Genomic DNA, 20,137 nt, shown 5'->3' with positions numbered 1-20,137 from the left:
TTCTTTAAATGCATTAATAAGCAGATTAAGAAACAGATTAAACACAAAATGTCAGTTGGCAATTAAAAAATGTTGAAGAAATTATAAAAATAAGGAAAAAATTAATTATTTAAAAGAGATAGATTAAGTAGCAAATTAATGTTGCCAAAGAGAGAATTAGAGAACTGGAAGACAGATTCAAATAAATAATCAAGGATTAATGTAGACACACAAGGAGCTACAGTAAATGAAGGAGACATAAAATGTATTAGAAAGAGATGATAAAGAGAATGTGGAAGAGGCACTTTTTGAAGAGATCAAGACTGAGATTTTCCAGAATTATTCAATAACTGAATAAAAACCTTCAACCATAAAAAAAGAAGCCCATTCAAAGAATTCTTACTTGTTTACTTAGAGTACTTGGCAAGTTACAATAAAGTCATCCTCCTCTATTTCCAGAGGTAATCAGGAGCCATGATATTTTCATAATATTGTACCACTCAGGCTTCAAAAGTGAATAATATTGTGAAAAACATTCTGTTCAGTTTGCGTTTTCTTCACCCACCAAATTCATGAGTTTCTTTCTAAATTATTTTGCAGCTTTTAGTGAAAACAAGGGCACACTAGAATCTAGGCTTTAGGGTCACATTGGAACCCCTGGAGACCTTCAATGTCTGGTACAGTGTTAGACACAGCAGTGATTGTTTAAGAAAGGTTGTTGAGGGACAATCAGCATGATCAGGTCCTCAACAATAGGATTTAAGACATGTGAAAGAAACCAACCTAACCTTGTCTTTCCAGACCTTAAAATAAAATTGGATTTAGCAAACACCATACTAATACAGATGTCCCCAGCCACCTTACAGGAAGGGCTCAGGTTGTAGTAAGAATAATCTCAGCTAACATTTATGAATCAATGAATCATTTACTATGACCAGGCACTAGGCTAAGCACGTAATAAGCAGAGGAAAACAAAAATTATTTTATCCTGTTCAAAAACTGTCTTTAGTCTACGTAACTGAAAACAAGTTGCTTATATTCTCTAAATGCGTCAATAAATCCTACTCTGGTGTGTGCAGTTATTCCTATTATAATAACAAAAAGTTTCACAAGGTAAAATATAAATAAGTAAATAAAATTAATTTTATTTCATTTTAACAGAGAAAAGTAAACTTCACCTGATAAAAACTTTTTTTAATTGCCAAAGAGGTGAAGGTTATTGAAATTCTTTTTTCTGAACAAAATAAAAACATATATAAAACAAAATGATTACCCATGGAGAAATGTAAGAAAAATGTTTCTTGGTTTAGCCAATTTGGTCTGCTCCCTGTAGAAGGCTGGGAATCTACCAGATACAGCATAGCCTTGGCCTCAGGGAAGTGAGTTTCAAAATTTGGGGTGCACCAGCATCACTAATAAGCTTTTTAAAAACATAGATTCCTGTGTTCAACTGGAAAGATTCTGGTTTAGCAGGGCTGGGATAACGCCCAGTATTCTGCCTGTTTTGCAGGCACCACAAGCAATGTGGGAAGATCATCTAGAGTACTCCATACAAAACTCTGTTTGAGGAGAAACATAGCCACCTGCCCTCCCTTTCCTATAAGCCTAACAATCCTGACCAACTCCAGCACAACTCGAGAAGTGATCTGATATACAAGGTCTGGATCCATCATCAGAGGGACAGATTAGAGCCATCATGACTTCCAGGCATGAAACAAACTGCTATTTTTCTCATAGCATCTTTAATTATTGATTCAAAATCATCATGCATTAAAGAAATGCTTTTCATATGTCTATCTACTCCTTCCCTCCTTCAAAAAGAGAATGATCTCACCTTTTTATACTCGTTATTGTAATGGGCCATTTTCTCTTGGCCTTCAACTTCAGATTCAGTTTCAAGAATGAGAAAGAATAGTTTGGGCAAAACAGATGTTTGAAATATTTTTTATTTAACCTGAAGAGTGGGCGATCAATATGTTTACCTGATTGCATAGCAGCCAATTGGACACCAAGGCCTCTTTGAAGTTAAGCACCACACTGAGTGGCTAAAACCAGGGAGGTGGAGAGGATATGTAAATATCTTTGGTTAAAAAAACAATTGAATTTGCTCTTACTTTGAGGTACACTTTACAATAGTTTTCTTAAGAGAGAAATTATTGTAAATGACAGATACTAATTATTACTAAGACATAAGGTTTTGTCATTTCTATTTAATGAGTGACCCACATGCATTTGTTCTCATTCATAGAGAATCAATCAGGAGAGAAAAAAACATGAAATATATTTAATTTAACATCTACTTATCAACATGAAGTTCCCCTGCCCACTGAGTTTCACACACAATGTTCACTCCAAAGAGTTAACTACATATTCTTTGTTTGCTCTCCAGAACCTTCTGATGACTTTGCAAACCAGTCAACAGTTCAGCACAAAGACATCCAGGGTCACGCTGGCATGTTGTGACAGATCACACAATTACATGCGATTCATCCCATTCTGAAAGTGCCTGAACAGCGAACAACAGAGGTAAAAGGACTCAAATGTCAAAGCCAGCACAGCCTGAGAGAGACCTGAAACTCAGACTCCCCAGTCTATGGGGAAAGTTTCCTGCTGTGGCATGGAATAAAGGAGACAGATAGAAAATGACAGCAAGACTTCTGAAAACATCACTTGCTTTGCTCTTCCTTGCCCTTTTTGAGGTGCTGGAGGCAACAAAAATATCATGCAGAAATGAAGAAGGGAAAGCTGTGGATTGGTAGGTAAATGAAATGTAAGGATTGGTGGATGCAAAAAGAAAGTCAGAGTATGGGAGGCAGACGGGCTCACTGTGCAGTTCCTAAGGGGAACTTCCATCCTGCTTCCTCCCTGTTAAAAAGAAATGGAATTGAAGTGTGCAAATGGGCCCAATTCCCAGACAGTGGTAGGCTTCTGAGTGAGGGAATGCCCCCCTGGAAAGGGCTGAGCAGCCCCCACCCCCATCTTGGGCCTGATTCACTGCTCTCAGCAGGGCAAGAGCAGTAGCCACAGAAGTGGATTGAGCTGACAGCTTCTGTCAGATGGCAATTTCCTTTAATTACACTGTAGCTTTTCTAACAACTCTTCCAATGTCTTTCTAGAGATTGACCAAGGAGAGAAGGCAGATTCCTTTTTTCTGAAACTGGAGCGTGCACTCCTCCTTACAAGAAGGAGAAGAAGCACCTGATCATAGGTAGCACTGTTCGGCTAACCTTTGTTCAGCACCACAAGCAGCTGTTGGAGTGGGTGGTGGGTCACTGGCCTCTTGTACAAAGCCACCAAACACAGTGTTGCTTTATGGTCATCGATTCTCCTAAAGCTTTGATCACTTTTTCACTCTTTAATTAGGATGTTTACATCTGTCAGTGTGGTTGGTGTCAGGCTTTGTGTAAATTGCAGGCTAGAGAACACATATTCTCACTCAGCCAGTCTTTCAGCAGTTATTGAGCTTATACCAGTCTCTGTGCTGAGTTGTGAAAATACAAATATGAACAAAACATAGTTTCTACCCTCAGGGAGCTCACAGTTATGTATTAAGGGCATAGGTGGAACATTGAGGAGTATAGAGCCCAGAAGCCTTATTTGAGGAAGCAGTTTTTGAGCTAAGTTTTAAGAACAATTATGTATACATTGATTTTGTAGCCTGACACTTTGCTGAATTTATTCATCAATTCCAGGAGTCTCTTGGCAGAATCTTTGGGGTTTTCTAGATATAAGATCATACCATCAGCAAAGAGCAATGGTTTGACCTCTTCTTTCCCCATTTGGATACCCTGGATTTCCTTCTCTTGCCTGATTGCTCTGGCTAGGACTTCCAGCACTATGTTGAACACAAGTGGTGACAGTGGGCAGCCTTGTCTGGTTCCAGTTCTAAGCAGGAATGTTTTCAGTTTTTCCCCATTCAGTATGACATCATCTGTGGGTTTGTCATATATGGCTTTTATAATATTGATGTATGTTCCATTTATGCCTATTTTCTTAAGAGTTCTTATCATAAAAGTATTCTGAATTTTGTCAAATGTTTTTTCTGCATTTATTGAGAGGATCCTTTCTTTCATCTTTGTTTTTGCTTCTATTTATGTGGTGAATCACATTAATAGATTTTCATATGTTGAACCATTCTTGCATCTCTGGGATGAAGCCCACTTGATCATGCTGGATTATTTTTTTGATATGCAGCTGAATTTGGTTTGCTGATTTTATTGAACTCTATATTCATAAGGGATATTAGTCTGGCAAAATCAGTGTACACAAATCAGAAGCATTCCTATACACCAACAACAGTCAAGCTGAGAATCAAATCAAAGATGCGATACCTTTCACAATAGCAACAAAGAAAATGGAATACCTAGGAATACATCTAACCAAGGAGATGAAAGACTTCTACAGGGAGAACTACAAAACACTGAGGAAGGAAATTGCAAAGGATGTAAACAGGTAGAAAAACACATAATGCTTATGGATTAGCAGAATCAACATTGTTAAAATGTTTATGCTACCCAAAGTGATTTACAAATTCAATGCAATCCCTTTAAAGTACCAATGTCATTTTTTGCAGATCTAGAAAAAATAATTCTATACTTTGAATGGAACCAGAAAAGATCCCGAATAGCCAAAAGAACCTTAAGCAAAAAGAACAAATTGGGAGCCATCACTTTACCAGACTTCAAGCTATACTACAAGGCTATAGTAACCAAAACAGCATGTTACTAGCATGAGAACAGAGAACTAGACCAATGGATCAGAACACTGAACTCAGATATAAAACCATAATCATATTGCCATCTGATCTTTGACAAAGCAGACAAAAACATACACTGAGGAAAAAAATTCCTATTCAATAAGTGGTGCTGGGACAATTGGATAGCCACATGTAGAAGGCTGAAACAGGATCCACACCTCTCACCACTCAAAAAAATTAATCCATTATGGATAACAGACTTAAACCTAAAGCATAAAACTATAAGAATTCTAGAAGAAGAGGTCAGAAAAACTCTTATAGTTAATGGCATAGGCAAAGAATTTATGCAGAAGACCCCAAAAGCAATCACAGCAACAACAAAAATAAATAAATGGGACCTGGTTAAATTAAAAAGCTTCTGCACAGCCAAGGAAACTACCATTAGAGCAAATAGACAGCCTACAAAATGGGAGAAAATATATGCCAGCTATATATCTGATAAAGGGCTCATCACTGGAATCTACAAACAACTCAAGTGAATCAGCAAGAAAACATCAAACAACCCCATTAAAAAGTGGGCAAAAGACATGAACAGAAGCTTTTCAAAAGAAGATAGACTAATGGCCAATAAGCATTTGAAAAATGCTCCATGTCTCTAATTATCAGGGAAATGCAAATCAAAACCACAATGAGATATCACCTAACTTCAGTGAGAATGGCTTTTAGCAAAGAGTCCCAAAACAAGAGATGTTGGTGTGGATGCAGAGAGGAAGGAACACTTATTATACACCATTGGTGGGACTGCAAACTAGTACAACTTCTATGGAAAGTAGTATGAAGATACCTCAGAGAACTAAAAGTAGACGTACTATTTGATCCAGCAAGCCCACTACTGGGTATTTACCCAAAGGAAAAAAAGACATTTTATAAAAAAAGACACTTGCATTCAAATGTTTATAGCAGCACAATTACAAAGATGTGGAAACAGCCCAAGTGCCCATCAATACATGAGTGGATCAATCAAATGTGGTATACGTATACCATGGAGCTCTACTCAGCCATAAAAAATGGGAAATTAATTCATACCTTTTCTAACAACCTGTATGGAAACGGACACCATCCTTTTAAGTGAAGTATCACAAGAACAGAAGAACAAAAACCACATGTACTCACTACTAAATGGAAACTTATAGATCAACATTCATGTGCACACATGGTAGTAAAATTCAACAGAAATCAAGTAGGTGGCAGGGGGAGGAGGCGATGGGTAAATTCACACATAACAGGTACAATGCACACTACATATGTGATGGACACACATAACTTTGACTCAAACTATACAAAAGCAATTCATGTAACCAAAATGTTTGTACCCCCTTAATATTCTGAAATTTTTTTTAAAAAGACCAATTATGTAGTAGCTAGAAAAAGTAGAGAGATGCAAGGGCATCTCAAGCCAATGAAGGAGCAATGAGAGTGTACAGAGGCAAGAAGCAACATAGAAAGTTTGGAGTTGCAAGTAGTTTGGTATTGCTGGAACTCCAGGAGAATGTTGGAAAATGGCGGGAAGTAAGGGTAGAGAGGTAGATGAGGGCCAGGTCACAAAGGGCTTGTGTGCTGAGCTGCAGGATTTGAACTTGACACGGAAAGGGAGCTAACGAAAGATTTCAAGCAGGGGTGTGATATGGTCAGATTTGCATTTTAGGAAGCCCATTGGCAGTACTGTGAAGGCTGGATGGATGAGGACGAGCCTGGAGTTTCAGAGACTAGGACTTTTGCAGCATTACAGGTGAGAAGACGTGTAGGCCTGGGTTAAAGAAGTTGTGGTGAAACAGAGAGGAACACTCTGAGAAGACTTGGTAATGGACGGTCTGCAGGGGGTAGGAGAATGGGAGAAGTTAGGAATGACTTTGAGGTTTCTGGCTTCTGTGACAGCATGGATATGTTCCCTAATAGCATGGGTTGAGTAGATTTGGAGCAAAATATTATAAACTTTGTTTCAAAAACATAGAGTGAGAGGTTGCTGGGATATCTTTGTGTTTAGGTTTATCTGGACCTCAGCATACAGGTCTGGGCTAGAAATAGATTCAGGAATCTTCAGAATATAATTAGAGATGATCATCCAGGAAAAATGTTTAAAAGCTGTCAACTGGTATGCCATGGCACACTGGTAGTTCACAAACTCTTCGCTGGTGGACCACTAAATTGTGATGGATATATAAAATTTATTTTTGGCACAAATGAATGATATATTACTTAGCAATATCTGTCAGAGAGAATATAAGCAACTTGTTGCCAAGATGCTACAATTTACTGAGAGAGTTAAAAGGCAGAGGCCATCAAATCAACACTGAAGAATAATTTCACGTTTCCTGCCACATATGAGGACCTGGCCCTGTGCATAAGAAAGCATAAGCCGGGCCAGGAAAGAGTTCGCTTAAATAAAAGTATAAGACTAAAGAGAACCAAGTGAAGAGTGGGAAGCTTTTATAGGCAGTGTGAGACACTATTGTATGGTAATGGTGTGTATATTATAAAGTTTGAAGCACTATGTTTAAGGGTTAATTGTGGCACTCGTGCTATCAGAAAGCTTTCAGCTAAAGCAGTGGTTCACAACTGAGAGTAATTTTGCAATCTCTGGAGACAATTTTGATTGTCACAACTTGTGAGTACTACTGGCATCTAATAGGTAGAGGCCAGAGATCCTACAATGCATAAAACAGCTCCCACAACCCAAGAGTGGTCTGGCTTACAATGTGAATAGAGCACATTGGGAGACCCTGTGCTGGGTAATCCAAGAATGCCTGAATGCTAGATGGGCCCAAGCATCTCTCCTCCCTGTGAGATACCCAAAGGAGACATATAAATAGAAAACAATAGTAAAGGAAAGAAAGAGCCTATTTACTTAGTTGAGCTTAGGCCAGAGGATCAAGGGGGCCTCCACCTACCCTAAAGCCCAAACCCAAATCTCATACCCAGCCAACCAGCTGCAAAGAGATGATCATGCCGAGCACTTATGAGAGAACCCCAGACTTCTCCAGTCCAGCTCTGAGCCTGGGCCTTCTCCCCACTGCAGCCATATGGACTGTGGAGGCAACAACAGAGAGAGCCACTCTCAAAGTCCATGGACATCCACTTCAGGGACCCCACCCACCCAGGCCAATAAATGTCTTAGAACATACATACCCAGTCAGCTTTATATTTCCTTCTCTGGAAAGAATCAAAAAGAAAGGTAGAGAAAGAGGCAGAGGCTTGAGCCAATCCCTTTCCTTAGAGGCCCTCTGTGACACATAAGTGAAAAATATATTAAAGTATGTAATGGTTACTGCCACTAGGAAAGCAGTCAATAAATGTTAATAATTCATAATTATTTCCTTTGTTAGGTTTACCTTTTATAAATTACCTATACAAGTTAAAAGACAAGACAAGAAAAGTAAAGGGAGTGGGTTAGAGTACCTGTACCTAGACTCTACAACTAGAAGCTGGAAGAGGAGTAAGCAGCCAATGAATACCACAAAGAGTGTTTTGGGAAGGACGTTACACCAGCTATATGAAGCATACACCTCTAAGGTATGTTAAGGTTAATCATTCATTTAAATATTAGAAAATGCATGAACAGAGTCCAAAGCTTTCAAAAGATTTTCCTGCTCACCCACCCAACCCCCAATCCTAGCATATTGAAGTAAGCTAGCTCAGAAGTAGCCCAAAACAACTATCAGAATAAATATGACCACAACTTTGGGAAATATATCATCATACTCTACAGCAATGACATATTGTTGGTTCACTTGGCACCATGTCCAATGGTATCACTGGGCAAAGTGTGAACTAATTGTATATTGAAATCTTCTGGCTGCCAAAAGCTCTGCCAACTCACTCAGTACTTGTTATCTTATTCATCTGGTAGAAGCAGGGAGAAGAGTCTTCTCTGCTGCTGCAAGGCAACAGAAATCCATGGTCAATATGCTAGGAGTTATGGGTTTGTTTATGTCATGGTGTTAATGAGTGGTAGTGATCTAAGTAAAGATCTTCTTCCTTTTACTTAATGGTTCTCAAAATGGTAGGTTGAGAAGTAGATCTGTAGTTCAAGGCCTTAGAAGTAACTTGCCTGAATGGAGGTTAAACCACTATCTGTACTTCATCAGGCAATGAATGAGCTAACCAGCCAAAAAGATGTAGGTAAATAGGCCTGCTGGCTTAATGTGGGCAGCCTCCCAATGTACCAGGCACCATCTGTTGTTCAGTGGCAAGATACTGCTTTCCAACCAGGGATCACAAGTAAAATCGAGCAATAATTAACATCCAATTACACTCATGTATATATTTCCTAACAATAACTTATAGAAAAGTAAATATATAAAATGACTCAGTTTCTATAATATGCTGAGTTCTGTGCTGGGCCTTTATCAATGTCAAGTAATGTAATGCCTACAGCAATACTGTTTTAGCCTCTAGCCCTACTGCACAAGTGTATCTGAGTATTTACTCAAAATGTACAGAGAGCTGTCACTGTGTGTGGTAATATTCATTTTAGTCAGCTGCCATTAAGACCAACCTTCAGAGCCACATTACAATGTTAAAACTTATTTGTAGGCTGTTTGAGTACATGTGATGTGCCAAGCACTGTTCTAGGTGCTTTTAAAAATTATTTAATCTCAAGAACAACCCTGCTTTGAATAAACAGACTATAGTTGACTCCTGAACAATGTGGAGGTTAGGGGTGCTGACCCCCTGCCCCGTGCAGCTGAAAATTCACATATAACTTCTGATTCCCCCAAAAAACTTAACTACTAATAGCCTACTATTGACAGGAAGCCTTACTGATAACATGAACAGTTGATGAACATATATTTTGTACATTTTATGTATTGTATACTGTATTCTTTTAATAAAGTAAGCTAAAGAAAAGAAAATACTATTAAGAAAATCATGGAGAAGAGAAAATATGTTTATTATTCATGGAGTGGAAATGGAACATCATAAAGTCTTCATTTTTGTCATCTTCATGTTAAGTAGGCTGAGGAGGAGGAGGAAGAGGGGAGGTTGTTCTTGCTGTCTCAGGGGTAGCAGAGACACAAGAGGTGGAGAAGGTGGAAGGGGAGGCAGGAGAGGCAGGCACAATCGGTGTGACTTTATGGAAATGCTTTGTGATTTCTGTCTGACTTTTTGCTATTTTTTTAAAGAATGATATTCTTTAATTATAATTATTAAAAGTGGGTTACAAATACATATTCTACTTTGGAAATTTATGCTGTTTTAGATTTTCAAGTTTTTATGAAATTTGGTAGAGTCCTACATATCCCCAGCTTTACTCAATAATCCATATTAGTATTTTACAGCCTGACCACCACATATATTTCCTAATTTTTTTTATTTTAAAATATTATGGGAGTATAAATGTTTTTGGTTACATGTATCAATTTTGCTATGCTTGAATCAGGATTATAAGTGTGCCCATCACCCAGGCAGTGTTCATTGTACTCACTAGGTAAGTTTTCGCCCATCTCCTCCTTCCCCCTGACCCCTGCTTGATTTCCACTGAGTTTTACTTCCCTCTGTGCACGTGTGCTCATCGGTTAGCTCCAGTTTAATAGCAAGTACATGTGGTGTTTGTTTTTCCATTCTTTAGATACTTCACTTAGGATATGGTCTCTAGTTCATCCAAATTGTTGCAAAAGGCCTTAATTCATCCTTCTTCATGGCTGACTAGTATTCCATAGCATACATATACCACACTTTGTTAACACACTCATGAATTGATGGGCACTTGGGTTGATTCCACATCTTTGAAATTGTGATTTGTGCTGCAATAAACATTCAAGTGCAGGTGTCTTTTTGGTAAAATGACTTATTTTCCTTTGGGTAATTACCCAGGAGTGGGATTGCCAGATCAAATGGTAGGCTTACTTTTAGTTCTTTGAGGAATCTCCATACTGTTCTCCATAGAGGTTGTACTAATTTGCAGTCCCAACAACAGTGTATAAGCATTCTTTTCTCTCTGCATCCATGCCAGCATCCAATGACTTTTTAATAAAAGCCATTCTAACTTGGGTAAGGTGATATCTCATTGTGGTTTAATTTGCATTTCTGTGATAATTAGTGACCGTTGAGCATTTTTTTCATATGTTTCTTAGCTGTTAGTCTATCTTCTTTTGAAAAGCTTCTGTTCATGTCTTTTTCCCAGTTTTAGTGGGGTTGTGTGTTTTTTCCTTGCTGATTTACTTGAGTTCTTTGTAGATTCTGGTTATTAGTCCTTTATTGGATATATAGCTTGCAAATATTTTCTCCCATTCTGTAAGTTGTCGATTTGTTCTGTTTATTATTTCCTTAGCTGTGCAGAAACTTTTTAATTTAATCAGGTCCCCCTTATTTATTTTTGTTCTTGATGTGATTGCCATTGGGATCTTCTTCATATATTCTTTGCATAGGCCAATATCTAGAAGAATTTTTCCAATATTTTCTTTTAGAATTCTTATAGTTTTATGCTTTACATTTAAGGCTTTTATCCATCTTGAATTAATTTTTGTTAGTAGTGAAATATATGGATCTGGTTTTGATCTTCTACATGAGGCTCCTTATTGAATAGGGCTTCTTTTCCCCAGTGTCTGCTTTGTAAAAGATCAGTTGGTGGTATGTGAATGGTTTTATATCTGGATTCTCTGTTCTGTTCCACTGGTCTGTGTCTTTATTTTTGTACCAATACCATGCTGTTTTGGTTACGATAGCCTTGTAGTATGGTTTGAAGTCTGGTAATGTGATGCCTCAAGATTTATTCTTTTTGCTTAAGATTGTTTTGGATATTTGGCCTCTTTTCTGGTTCCAAATGAAGCATAGAATTATTTTTTTCTAGATCTGTAAAATATGACATTGGTATTTTGTAGGCATTGCATTGAATCTGTAAATCACTGTGGGTAGTATGGACATTTTAACATTGTTGATTCTACCTATCCATGAGCATGATATGTTTTTCCATTTGTTTGTGTTGTCAGTGATTTCTTTCCTCAATATTTCATAGTTCTCTTTGTAGAGATCTTTCACCTCATTAGTTAAATATATTCCTAGGTATTTTGTTTGCTTGGTAGCTATTGTGAATGGTATTGAGTCTTTGATGTGACGCTTAGCTTGACTGTTATTGGTGTATAGGAATGCTACTGATTTGTGTACATTGATTTTATAACCTGAGACCTTGCTGAATTTAATTATCAATTCCAGGAGACACTTGGCGGAGTCTTTGGGGTTTTCTAGATATAAGATCATATTGTCAGCTGACTTTTTGCTTTTCCGTTTCTCTAAAAATGCTTCTATGTAGTATCAATCTTTCTTCCACCATTTGCTTTAGTTTCAGTGCCCATATCATATAAGGGTCCATGTCATAAAACAAGTTAAAAGCAGTCTTGAATAATCAGAACCCTTCTGGTAGATTGTCTAATGTCAGTTTGTTCTCTGACATTGCTTCTTCTATAACTTCTTCCACATCGTCTAGCACTAGGTCAGAAGCACTTATCTCCATTAAGTCACCTTCTATTAATTCCTCTGATGTGGTGTCTATTAGCTCTTGAATTTCTCCAAGATCCATACCTTGAAACCTTCCACCACCTCCCACCTTTTTTTGCCATATTCACAATCTCTTTCATGATTTCTTTGCTTGGCTCCATTCTAAATCCTGTGAAGTCATGCACAACATCTGGACACAGTTTTCTCCAGTAGGAATGTATTATTTCAGGCTTGAGAGCTTTCATGGCTTTTCCTGTAACAATGATGGCATCTTCAATGGTGTAATCCTTACTGATTTTCATGATGTTCTATCGAGATTTTCTTCCATAGTGTTGACAATCCTTTCCCTAGAGTACCGTGTGTAATGAGCCTTAAAGGTCCTTATGACCTCCCGATCTAGAGGCTGAATTAGAGACATTGTGTTTGGGGGCAAGTAGATAACTTCAATGTCTTTGGAGTTGAAATGGGGTGCTAGGTGGCCAGGAGCATTATCCAATATCAAAAGAACTTTAAAAGGCAGTTCCTTACTGACAAGGTACCTTCTGGCTTGAAGGACAAAACACTAATGGAATCAATCCAGAAAAAGGGTTCTTGTTGTCCAAGCCTTTTTTGTACACCCAAAAGACTGGCAGCTGGTATTTATCTTTTCCCTTCCAGGCTGGGGGTTAGCAGCTTTATAGATAAGTGCAGTCCTTATCACAAACCAACTGCATTTACACAAACAGTAGAGTCAGCCTATCCCTCACTGCTTTAAATTCTGATGTTCCCATCTCTTCTTTACTTTGTGACACTTTTTTTTTTCCAGAATAGGGCACTCTCATCTATGTTAAAAACCTGTTCAGGCAGATATTCTCAGTGATTTTCTTAGTGGTGTCTGGGAATTCATCTGCTGCCTCTTGGTTGGCAAAAGTGCTTCTCCTGTTATCTTGACATTTTTAAGCCAAACCACTTTCTAAAGTTATTAAACCATCCTTTGCTGGCATTCAATTCTTCAGCTTTAGATCCTTCACATTACTTTTGCTTTAAGTGGTCATGTAATGACTTCACTTTTTCTCAAATCCTATTAGAGTCTGTAGGTATTCCTTTCTTATAAAAATCCTGCACCCACATAAAAGTTGCATTTTCAATATGAGATAAAAAGGTATTTCACAAGAAGCACAAGGTTTTCGTGTCTTGCTGGTATAGCTGCAACAACATCTTCACAAATTTCCTTTTCTTTTTTTTACAATGGTCCTTACACTGATTCATTTATCTAGAAACAGTGGGCACCTGCAGCTGTAGACCTCAACCTATGGTACATATCAAGCAATTCAACTTTTATTGTAAAGTCATTACTTTTCTCTGGTTATTGGGAGCATTTCCAACATCACTAGTGGCACTTCTTCTTTGTTATTCAAGGTTTATGGTATCACACTAAACATGATGAAAAATACTCAAGAACTATGAGAGATCACTTTTACTATAACGTGCAATTTAATGGAGAGATGAACTGCTCATGTGAAGATGATTAGTGTCACATGGCATTTTAAAGGGATATTTGCAACACTTGAGCTCACTTCAATAGCAACGGAAAGCTACAAAATTATTACAGTTGTATAGAATGTGCTACAATTAACTTTATGCAGTTATGATTTAATACTGCATCTTTACATTTGTTTACATTACCCTCCACCGCCTATGGCAAATGGTACCATGTGCAGTCTATAAATGTGTGCATATGTTTTGATAAATTTTAACTTTTTATAGTTGATTTGTATCTGTTTTATGGTAGTAAATTATAAAAAAAAGACTAGTATCTACATATATTTTATGCATTCATGACATACCTAACTTTTTCTTAATTTTTTCAGTATTTCTAGGCTATGGAGTTGATCTGCAAGTTTTTTCAAATTGTTGGAAATCTCCCCTCCTAAATTTCCCAATATATCTATTGGGAAAAAATTGCATATCAGTGGACCCATGCAGTTCAAAACTGTGTTGTTCAAAAGCCTACTGTATTATGTAAAATGAAAACTGCCTGCAGCTGCTTCTGCTTTCCAAGGCTGAGGGTGGGGACCAGGAGTATAACCTGTTAGTGAGAAAATAAATGCCTACATTGTTCTCATCTCCATCACAGAGATTGCTGAAAGATGAAAAAGGAAAGAGTAACACCATACTCTGTCGTTTACCTTAGTTGGAGTAGATGGCTCCTAGTTTGGCAGAATACAATAATGGTCAGTGGAAGTTCAAAGGTAGACCCAGACTCTAGGAAGGAGAAGGAGCTAAATTGCTCTGCAAAAGAAAAAAGGGGTGGAAGGGAACTAGGAATTAAAAAGTGTAATAAATATGGATGGAGGCTGGGATATGGCCTGATGGTGATGTGAAACCATTCAAAATTTCTTACCTTCAGTAAAATCTGCTCATACACAAGGCCTTGAGTGATTGGTTCTGGGGGAAAAATGACAGAAAAGGGGGGAGGGTACTGATTTCCGTGATTGCCATGGAGCCAAAAGAAGAGATCAACAGCAGTGGGTCATATTCAGGTGAGAGTGAGTGTTCTTTAGAAGCTGGAATTATGTGCCAGAAGTGACTGTGAGAACATAACTTCCCCACCTCCTGACCTGGAATTGAACTTTGAACAGAGAGTACAATGCAAGATCAGGCCAACTGGTTTTAAATCTCAAATGTCAAGGTGACCAAGGACAATAGCTGGGTACATTTGGAATTGTCTCCCTTCTTTTGCCTCTGCAAATAAGAACCTTCCATAAACCTTCATAAACACTCACCAGACTATATTGCAGTGGCCTGTACTTGCCTGTCTGTATTTCCTGCTGGACTGAAGGCAGAGACTGTACCCGACTTTTTCAATATCCAATGGTCAAAACAATACCCAAAGAATGTGTTGTAGGAATAAAACTGTCCAAAGTCACACTCCTATATCTACCTATTCTTAAGTCCCATGATCTTTTCCCTTTATCAATAGCCTCTCTTCCCACTAAGTCTACAACCCATTTAACCTTAGCTGGCTGTTACACTCCTGATTAGAATAATAAATTTTATCTATTATAAAGTTCCTCACTGGGTCTTCTCAGAGTCTCTCCATGTTGTAGCCCAAAGGCACACAAATGGCCTCATTTCCAAATTCAATGTTGGCTCATAGAATAACTAACAGTTAGAGTTCTCCAGACAAGGACAATGTGAATGCCATTCTGCAGCTATGGTCAATTATGGAAAATGAGTGTAAGAAAAAGCTTACTTTCCTGGATATTCCTAAACACAGCAGCCAAGAATGCTACACAGAATACGTTGTGCATTTTTCTTTCTTTCTTTCTTTTTTTTTTTTTTTTTGAGACAGAGTCTCGCTTTTGTTGCCCAGGCTAGAGTGAGTGCCATGGCGTCAGCCTAGCTCACAGCAACCTCAAACTCCTGGGTTTTAGCAATCCTTCTGCCTCAGCCTCCCGAGTAGCTGGGACTACAGGCATGCGCCACCATGCCTGGCTAATTTTTTCTATATATATTTTAGCTGACCAGATAATTTCTTTCTATTTTTAGTAGGGACGGGGTCTCGCTCTTGCTCAGGCTGGTCTCGAACTCCTGACCTCGAGCGATCCACCTGCCTCAGCCTCCCAGAGTGCTAGGATTACAGGTGTGAGCCACCGCGCCCGGCCTCATTGTGCATTTTTCAAATGTTTTTGATTACATCAAATAATTAAGCAACTGTGAGAGACTCCATTATCAACTTTTTTCCCTGAGAGAAAAGCAAGGGTCTTTTAAAAGGAGATTGGTTGTCCTTCCCTGCTTTTAATTATGTCACTGAGGTTTTTTTTAAATATGAATATTATTATTGGCTCCAATAAAAGCCATTGCACTATGACACAAATGAAATGGAACTACCCAGCACAAGTTTCCAAAACATGACAAACAAACACTATCAAAATAATAGCTTTGACTCAGAGATTTGGCTGTTTAGACAATTGACTCACATTCTGCCTTACCAGAGGAAATCCAGTATCACACATGAAATTTCAACACTTTTTCTAAGCAGGGAAATATCAAGTTAGAAAGGTGAAGTGATGCCGAGAAACAGATTGCAGAAAAATCCTCCCATATTGAGGAGGAAAGGGGAGCGGATAATGAGGACTCCTGATTAAGTACAAAGCTATGACCAAGCAGTGAAGTGAAGCACAAAGTAGGCAGAGGAAATCAGATCCTGACAGCCAGTTCTGCACCACTGTGCCTATAATACCAGTGGAAAAAAAAAACCAGGTGTAATCCTTGGCTGGTTGTTCCTACTTCATTTCCTGAACAAATAATTCAGTACTTCTTTATCGTACACAGGTTGCTTAATCAGAAACCTGGTTCCAAAATAACCAACAGAAATAGGAATATTGCCCTCACACACACACATCACAATGCGTAGGGCTCCTTTTACATGAGTCGAAATCGTGCGTGGTTCAGAACGGACTTCTTTACCCCCGTCTTGCATGTAACAGAATTCATACTGATGGGGAAGATGCCTATTAGGGGAACGGATGACTTCTCATGTGTATTAATGAAAGCTCTGTATTGCAGGCTGGGTAGCTGGTAGAATTGTTGTGAGCATTTGTGAGTGGAAGATTTACACCATTATAACCTTAATATATTCCTGCAGAGTAACAACACAGCCTACCTAATATACAATGATGGAGTCCCTAAATCTGTGACTTATAGCACAAAGTATGGACACACCAAAGGTATGACAAAGGCTCTTTGTTTCTCTTTCCTATTGGAAATCAACATTTTCTTTTTTTTTTTTTTGACATTAAATTTAATATTTTATTTAATCTAATTTATGCCAGATAGTATCATTTCAATATGTAATCAATATAAAACACTGAGATATTTTACATTTCTTTTGTATAATAAGTCTTTGAAATCTGGTGTTTGTTTTACACCTACAGCACATCACAGTTCAGATTAGCCACATTTCAAGCAGTCATGTGGCTGGTGGCTCCCGGTTTGGAGGGTGCAGGTCTAAATCTGCCTTGAATACTTCTGGTGCTAGGGAGCTCACTACCTTATGGGAAGTCCACTCCGTAGCTGCATGGTCTGAGTTGGGAGTTGACTGTAGGACTAGCTGGGGAGACCCAGCTTCACTCTCTGGGTCCCCAAGCCAATTGGCTTTCTGGTGAGCCCAGTTCCTCACATCTTCTGCCTCAGGTAGCCACACAGCAGCTCTGAGATGGTTTCTGTGGTTGTTCTCAGTCTCTGCTTTTCTTGTTGAAGAACCTGGCTCAGGGATGCTGACCGATGTCCTCAGGGACACTCAGCCAGGAGATGGCAGAGCTGGGACTTGAAACCTCTTCTCCCTCTGCTGTAAGAGGCTCTGGGTCCTTCAGTGTGACCTGGTTTCAGAGGATCTTCCAGGTCCACTCATGCTCCTGCAGACACACTTACTTCTATTTATGCGGTGAATTACATTGATAGATTTGCAAATGTTGAACCATCCCTGCAACTCTGGGATGAAGCCCACTTGGTCGTAATTATTAATTTTTTTTTTACTTCAGCATATTATGGGGGTACAAATGTTTACGTTACATATATTGCACTTGCCCCCCACCCTGAGCCAGAGCTTCAAGCAAGCACCTGAATTCAGTTTGCTGGGATTTCATTGAGCATTTTTGCGTCTATATTCATAACAGATATTGGTCTGTGGTTTTCTTTTTTCGTTGAGTCCTTTCCTGGTTTTGATAACAGAGTAATGCTGGCTTTGTAAAACATTTGGGGAGGATTGCTTCCTTCTCAATGCAGTGGAATAATTTCTGCATGACAGGACCTGTTCTTCTTTGTAGGCCTGGTCATATTCAGGTGGGAAACCATCTGGTCCGGCACTTTTTTTTAAGGAAGATTTATGATTGCTGTTTCAGTTTTGATGCTTGATATTGGTCTGTTCAGAAGCTCTCTTTCTTCCTGATTGAGCCTAAATAGGCTGTTTCATAAAATTTGTCAATTTCTTCCACGTTTTCAAGTTTATGTGTGTAGAGATGTCTATAGTATTCATAGATGATATTTTGTATGTCCATGATAATTTCTCCTTTTTCATTCCTGATTGAGCTTATTAGAGTCCTTTCTTTTCTGCTTTTGGTTAATCTAGTGAGAGGCATGTCAATTTTGTTTATTCTTTCAAACAACAAACTTTTTGTTTTATTAATCTTCTGTATAGTTTTTTATTATTGATTTCATTTAGTTCTACTCTGATCTCGGGTATTTCTTTTCTTCTGCTGGGTTTGGGATTGTTTTGCTCATCCTCTTCCAGTTCTTTGAGATGATTCATCAGACTGATCATCTGTGATCTTTCTGCCTTTTGCATGTAGGCAGCTATGGGTATAAGTTTTCCCCTCAGGACTGCTTCAGCTGTGTCCCACAGATTTTGATAACTTGTGTCCCTTTTTTCATTTAGTTCAAAGAATGTTTTGATTTCCATCTTAATTTCCTCCTTGACGCAATAATCCTTCAGCAGCAGATTGTTTCGTTTCCATGACTTTGTGTAGAGCTGAGTGTTTCGCGGTAACTCCCCTGGCCTCCTGGGAGGCCACTTGATGACGTCTGCAGTGCTCGTGTTGAGGAAGAAACATCCGGAGCCTTCTCTGACGTGCAGCTCTGCCCTCACGTCCTCCACCAGGATGAGCTCTATGGAGGCTGACACGGGCACCGGAGGGTCCTGCTGCTGCTTCACTCTGGCCGTGCTGAGGTGGGACAGCTGGTAGCCAGTCGCGGTGACAGTGACGGCTGTGGTTCCGATGCCTCATGGACTGAAATGTCCACAAACCTGAGTCGAGGAAGAGGGAAACTGATGCAGGATGTCTCCCCATCACCACCGCTGAAGAAACCCCTTCCTCCTTCTGATTTGCAGTTTCAACCGTGCAGCTTCTTTTGGCCGCTCCCGTCCTGCTGGGACACCAACACGTGGGTGGTCAAGCTCAATGCTGGCCAGCAGCGGCCTGGTGGACTCCCAGTGGGTGCTCAGAGAGCTGAAGTTCTTGAATTGGTGTCCCTGCCGGTCATAGGTGGCCAGGTCCCCCAGGGGGTCTCGGTGGCTGGAGAATGGAACCTTGAGGGGCAGGTAGACCCCAATGGTGATCCTGGCACGCAGGTGGACGTGTCCTTGTTTGTAGCTCACCAGGAGAGTGCTGGAGCCCTGGGCCTCGGCTGTCACCCTGAGGATGCTGCAGTGCTTAGACCCGGGTGGCAGCCCCTCCACACCAAGAGGATCACACGGTCACCGTGAACTTGCTTTTGCTGGGGAAGGCAGGACAGGCTGACGGTTCCTCTTTCATCCTGGGCTTGATATGCAATCTTTTGTGACTGGTGTAATCACTCAGCACAATGTCCCCAGGTTCATCCATGTGGTACCATGCGTCAGAATCTCCTTCCTTTTGAAGGCTGACTAATAGTCCACCGTGTGTATGGACCACATTTGGTTCATCCATTCTTCATTGGTGAACACTTGGGTTGCTTCCACTTTTCGGCTGTTGTGAAGAACACGGACGTGCGGGTGACAGTGGTGGGTGGGAGCTGTCAGCTGTCAGTCCATGCCTGGCCGACCTCCCATTCTGTGTTGGGATCCGGGGAGCGCAGTGTCGGTCATCTTGCTCTCCATTCCTTAGCCGCTTCAGCTGTCTTCTTGCACTGGCACCACCTTGTTCGACCGCGTGCAGCAGGTCTCTCTGGGCGGCAGGATGCAGCACATTCTTAATAGGAAATTGCCAAGTCTCCTGGCAAGCCCCTTCCGGCCCTGGCCCTCTTCCGAGGGAGGGGTCTCGGTCTCCCCAGCCTGGTCAGAGCTGTCTCCTCTTTGCTCTGACTCAAGGGTAGGGTAGTAGCAGGCAGACGGGGAGCTGTCACCCAGTTTGATTGTCCTATAATGAGGCTTTGTCCTCACTGGGGGGATGATGATTGGGTCCTGCGTCTGCACCCAAGCATCCTCCATGAGTTCAGCGATGGTGGGCC

At 39.8% G+C, this 20,137-nt stretch overlaps 2 protein-coding genes across 6 annotated transcripts in view; one reads left to right on the top strand and one right to left on the bottom strand.

Moving 5' to 3' along the window:
• The window catches only part of LOC123635474 (uricase), a 33,927-nt gene extending 32,047 nt beyond the window's left edge, over positions 1-1,880 (bottom strand). The window contains exon 1 of one of the 2 annotated variants that reach the window (XM_045547656.1): positions 1,814-1,880. In XM_045547656.1, coding sequence (XP_045403612.1) covers positions 1,814-1,843 — 30 coding nt within the window. In that variant the 5' untranslated portion in view covers positions 1,844-1,880. The remainder of the gene's footprint in view (positions 1-1,813) is intronic. The other variant, XM_045547657.1, reaches the window with a different exon arrangement.
• The window catches only part of DNASE2B (deoxyribonuclease 2 beta), a 32,368-nt gene that overhangs the window by 2,447 nt on the left and 9,784 nt on the right, over positions 1-20,137 (top strand). For 2 of the 4 annotated variants that reach the window (XM_045547650.1, XM_045547648.1), the window contains exons 2-5: positions 2,369-2,734; positions 6,381-6,464; positions 8,059-8,245; positions 16,800-16,881. In XM_045547650.1, the coding sequence (XP_045403606.1) occupies positions 2,622-2,734; positions 6,381-6,464; positions 8,059-8,245; positions 16,800-16,881 (466 nt within the window). In that variant the 5' untranslated portion in view covers positions 2,369-2,621. Of the gene's footprint in view, positions 1-2,368; positions 2,735-6,380; positions 6,465-8,058; positions 8,246-16,799; positions 16,882-20,137 lie in introns of those variants that run through there. The other 2 variants (XM_045547649.1, XM_045547655.1) reach the window with 2 other exon arrangements.

This window comes from Lemur catta, chromosome 3 (assembly GCF_020740605.2).
Source record: "Lemur catta isolate mLemCat1 chromosome 3, mLemCat1.pri, whole genome shotgun sequence".
In the NCBI taxonomy this organism is placed as follows: Eukaryota; Metazoa; Chordata; class Mammalia; order Primates; family Lemuridae; genus Lemur; species Lemur catta.
The sequence above is the reverse complement of the archived record's forward strand: the minus strand, read 5'-3'. Positions and strand labels throughout refer to the sequence as shown.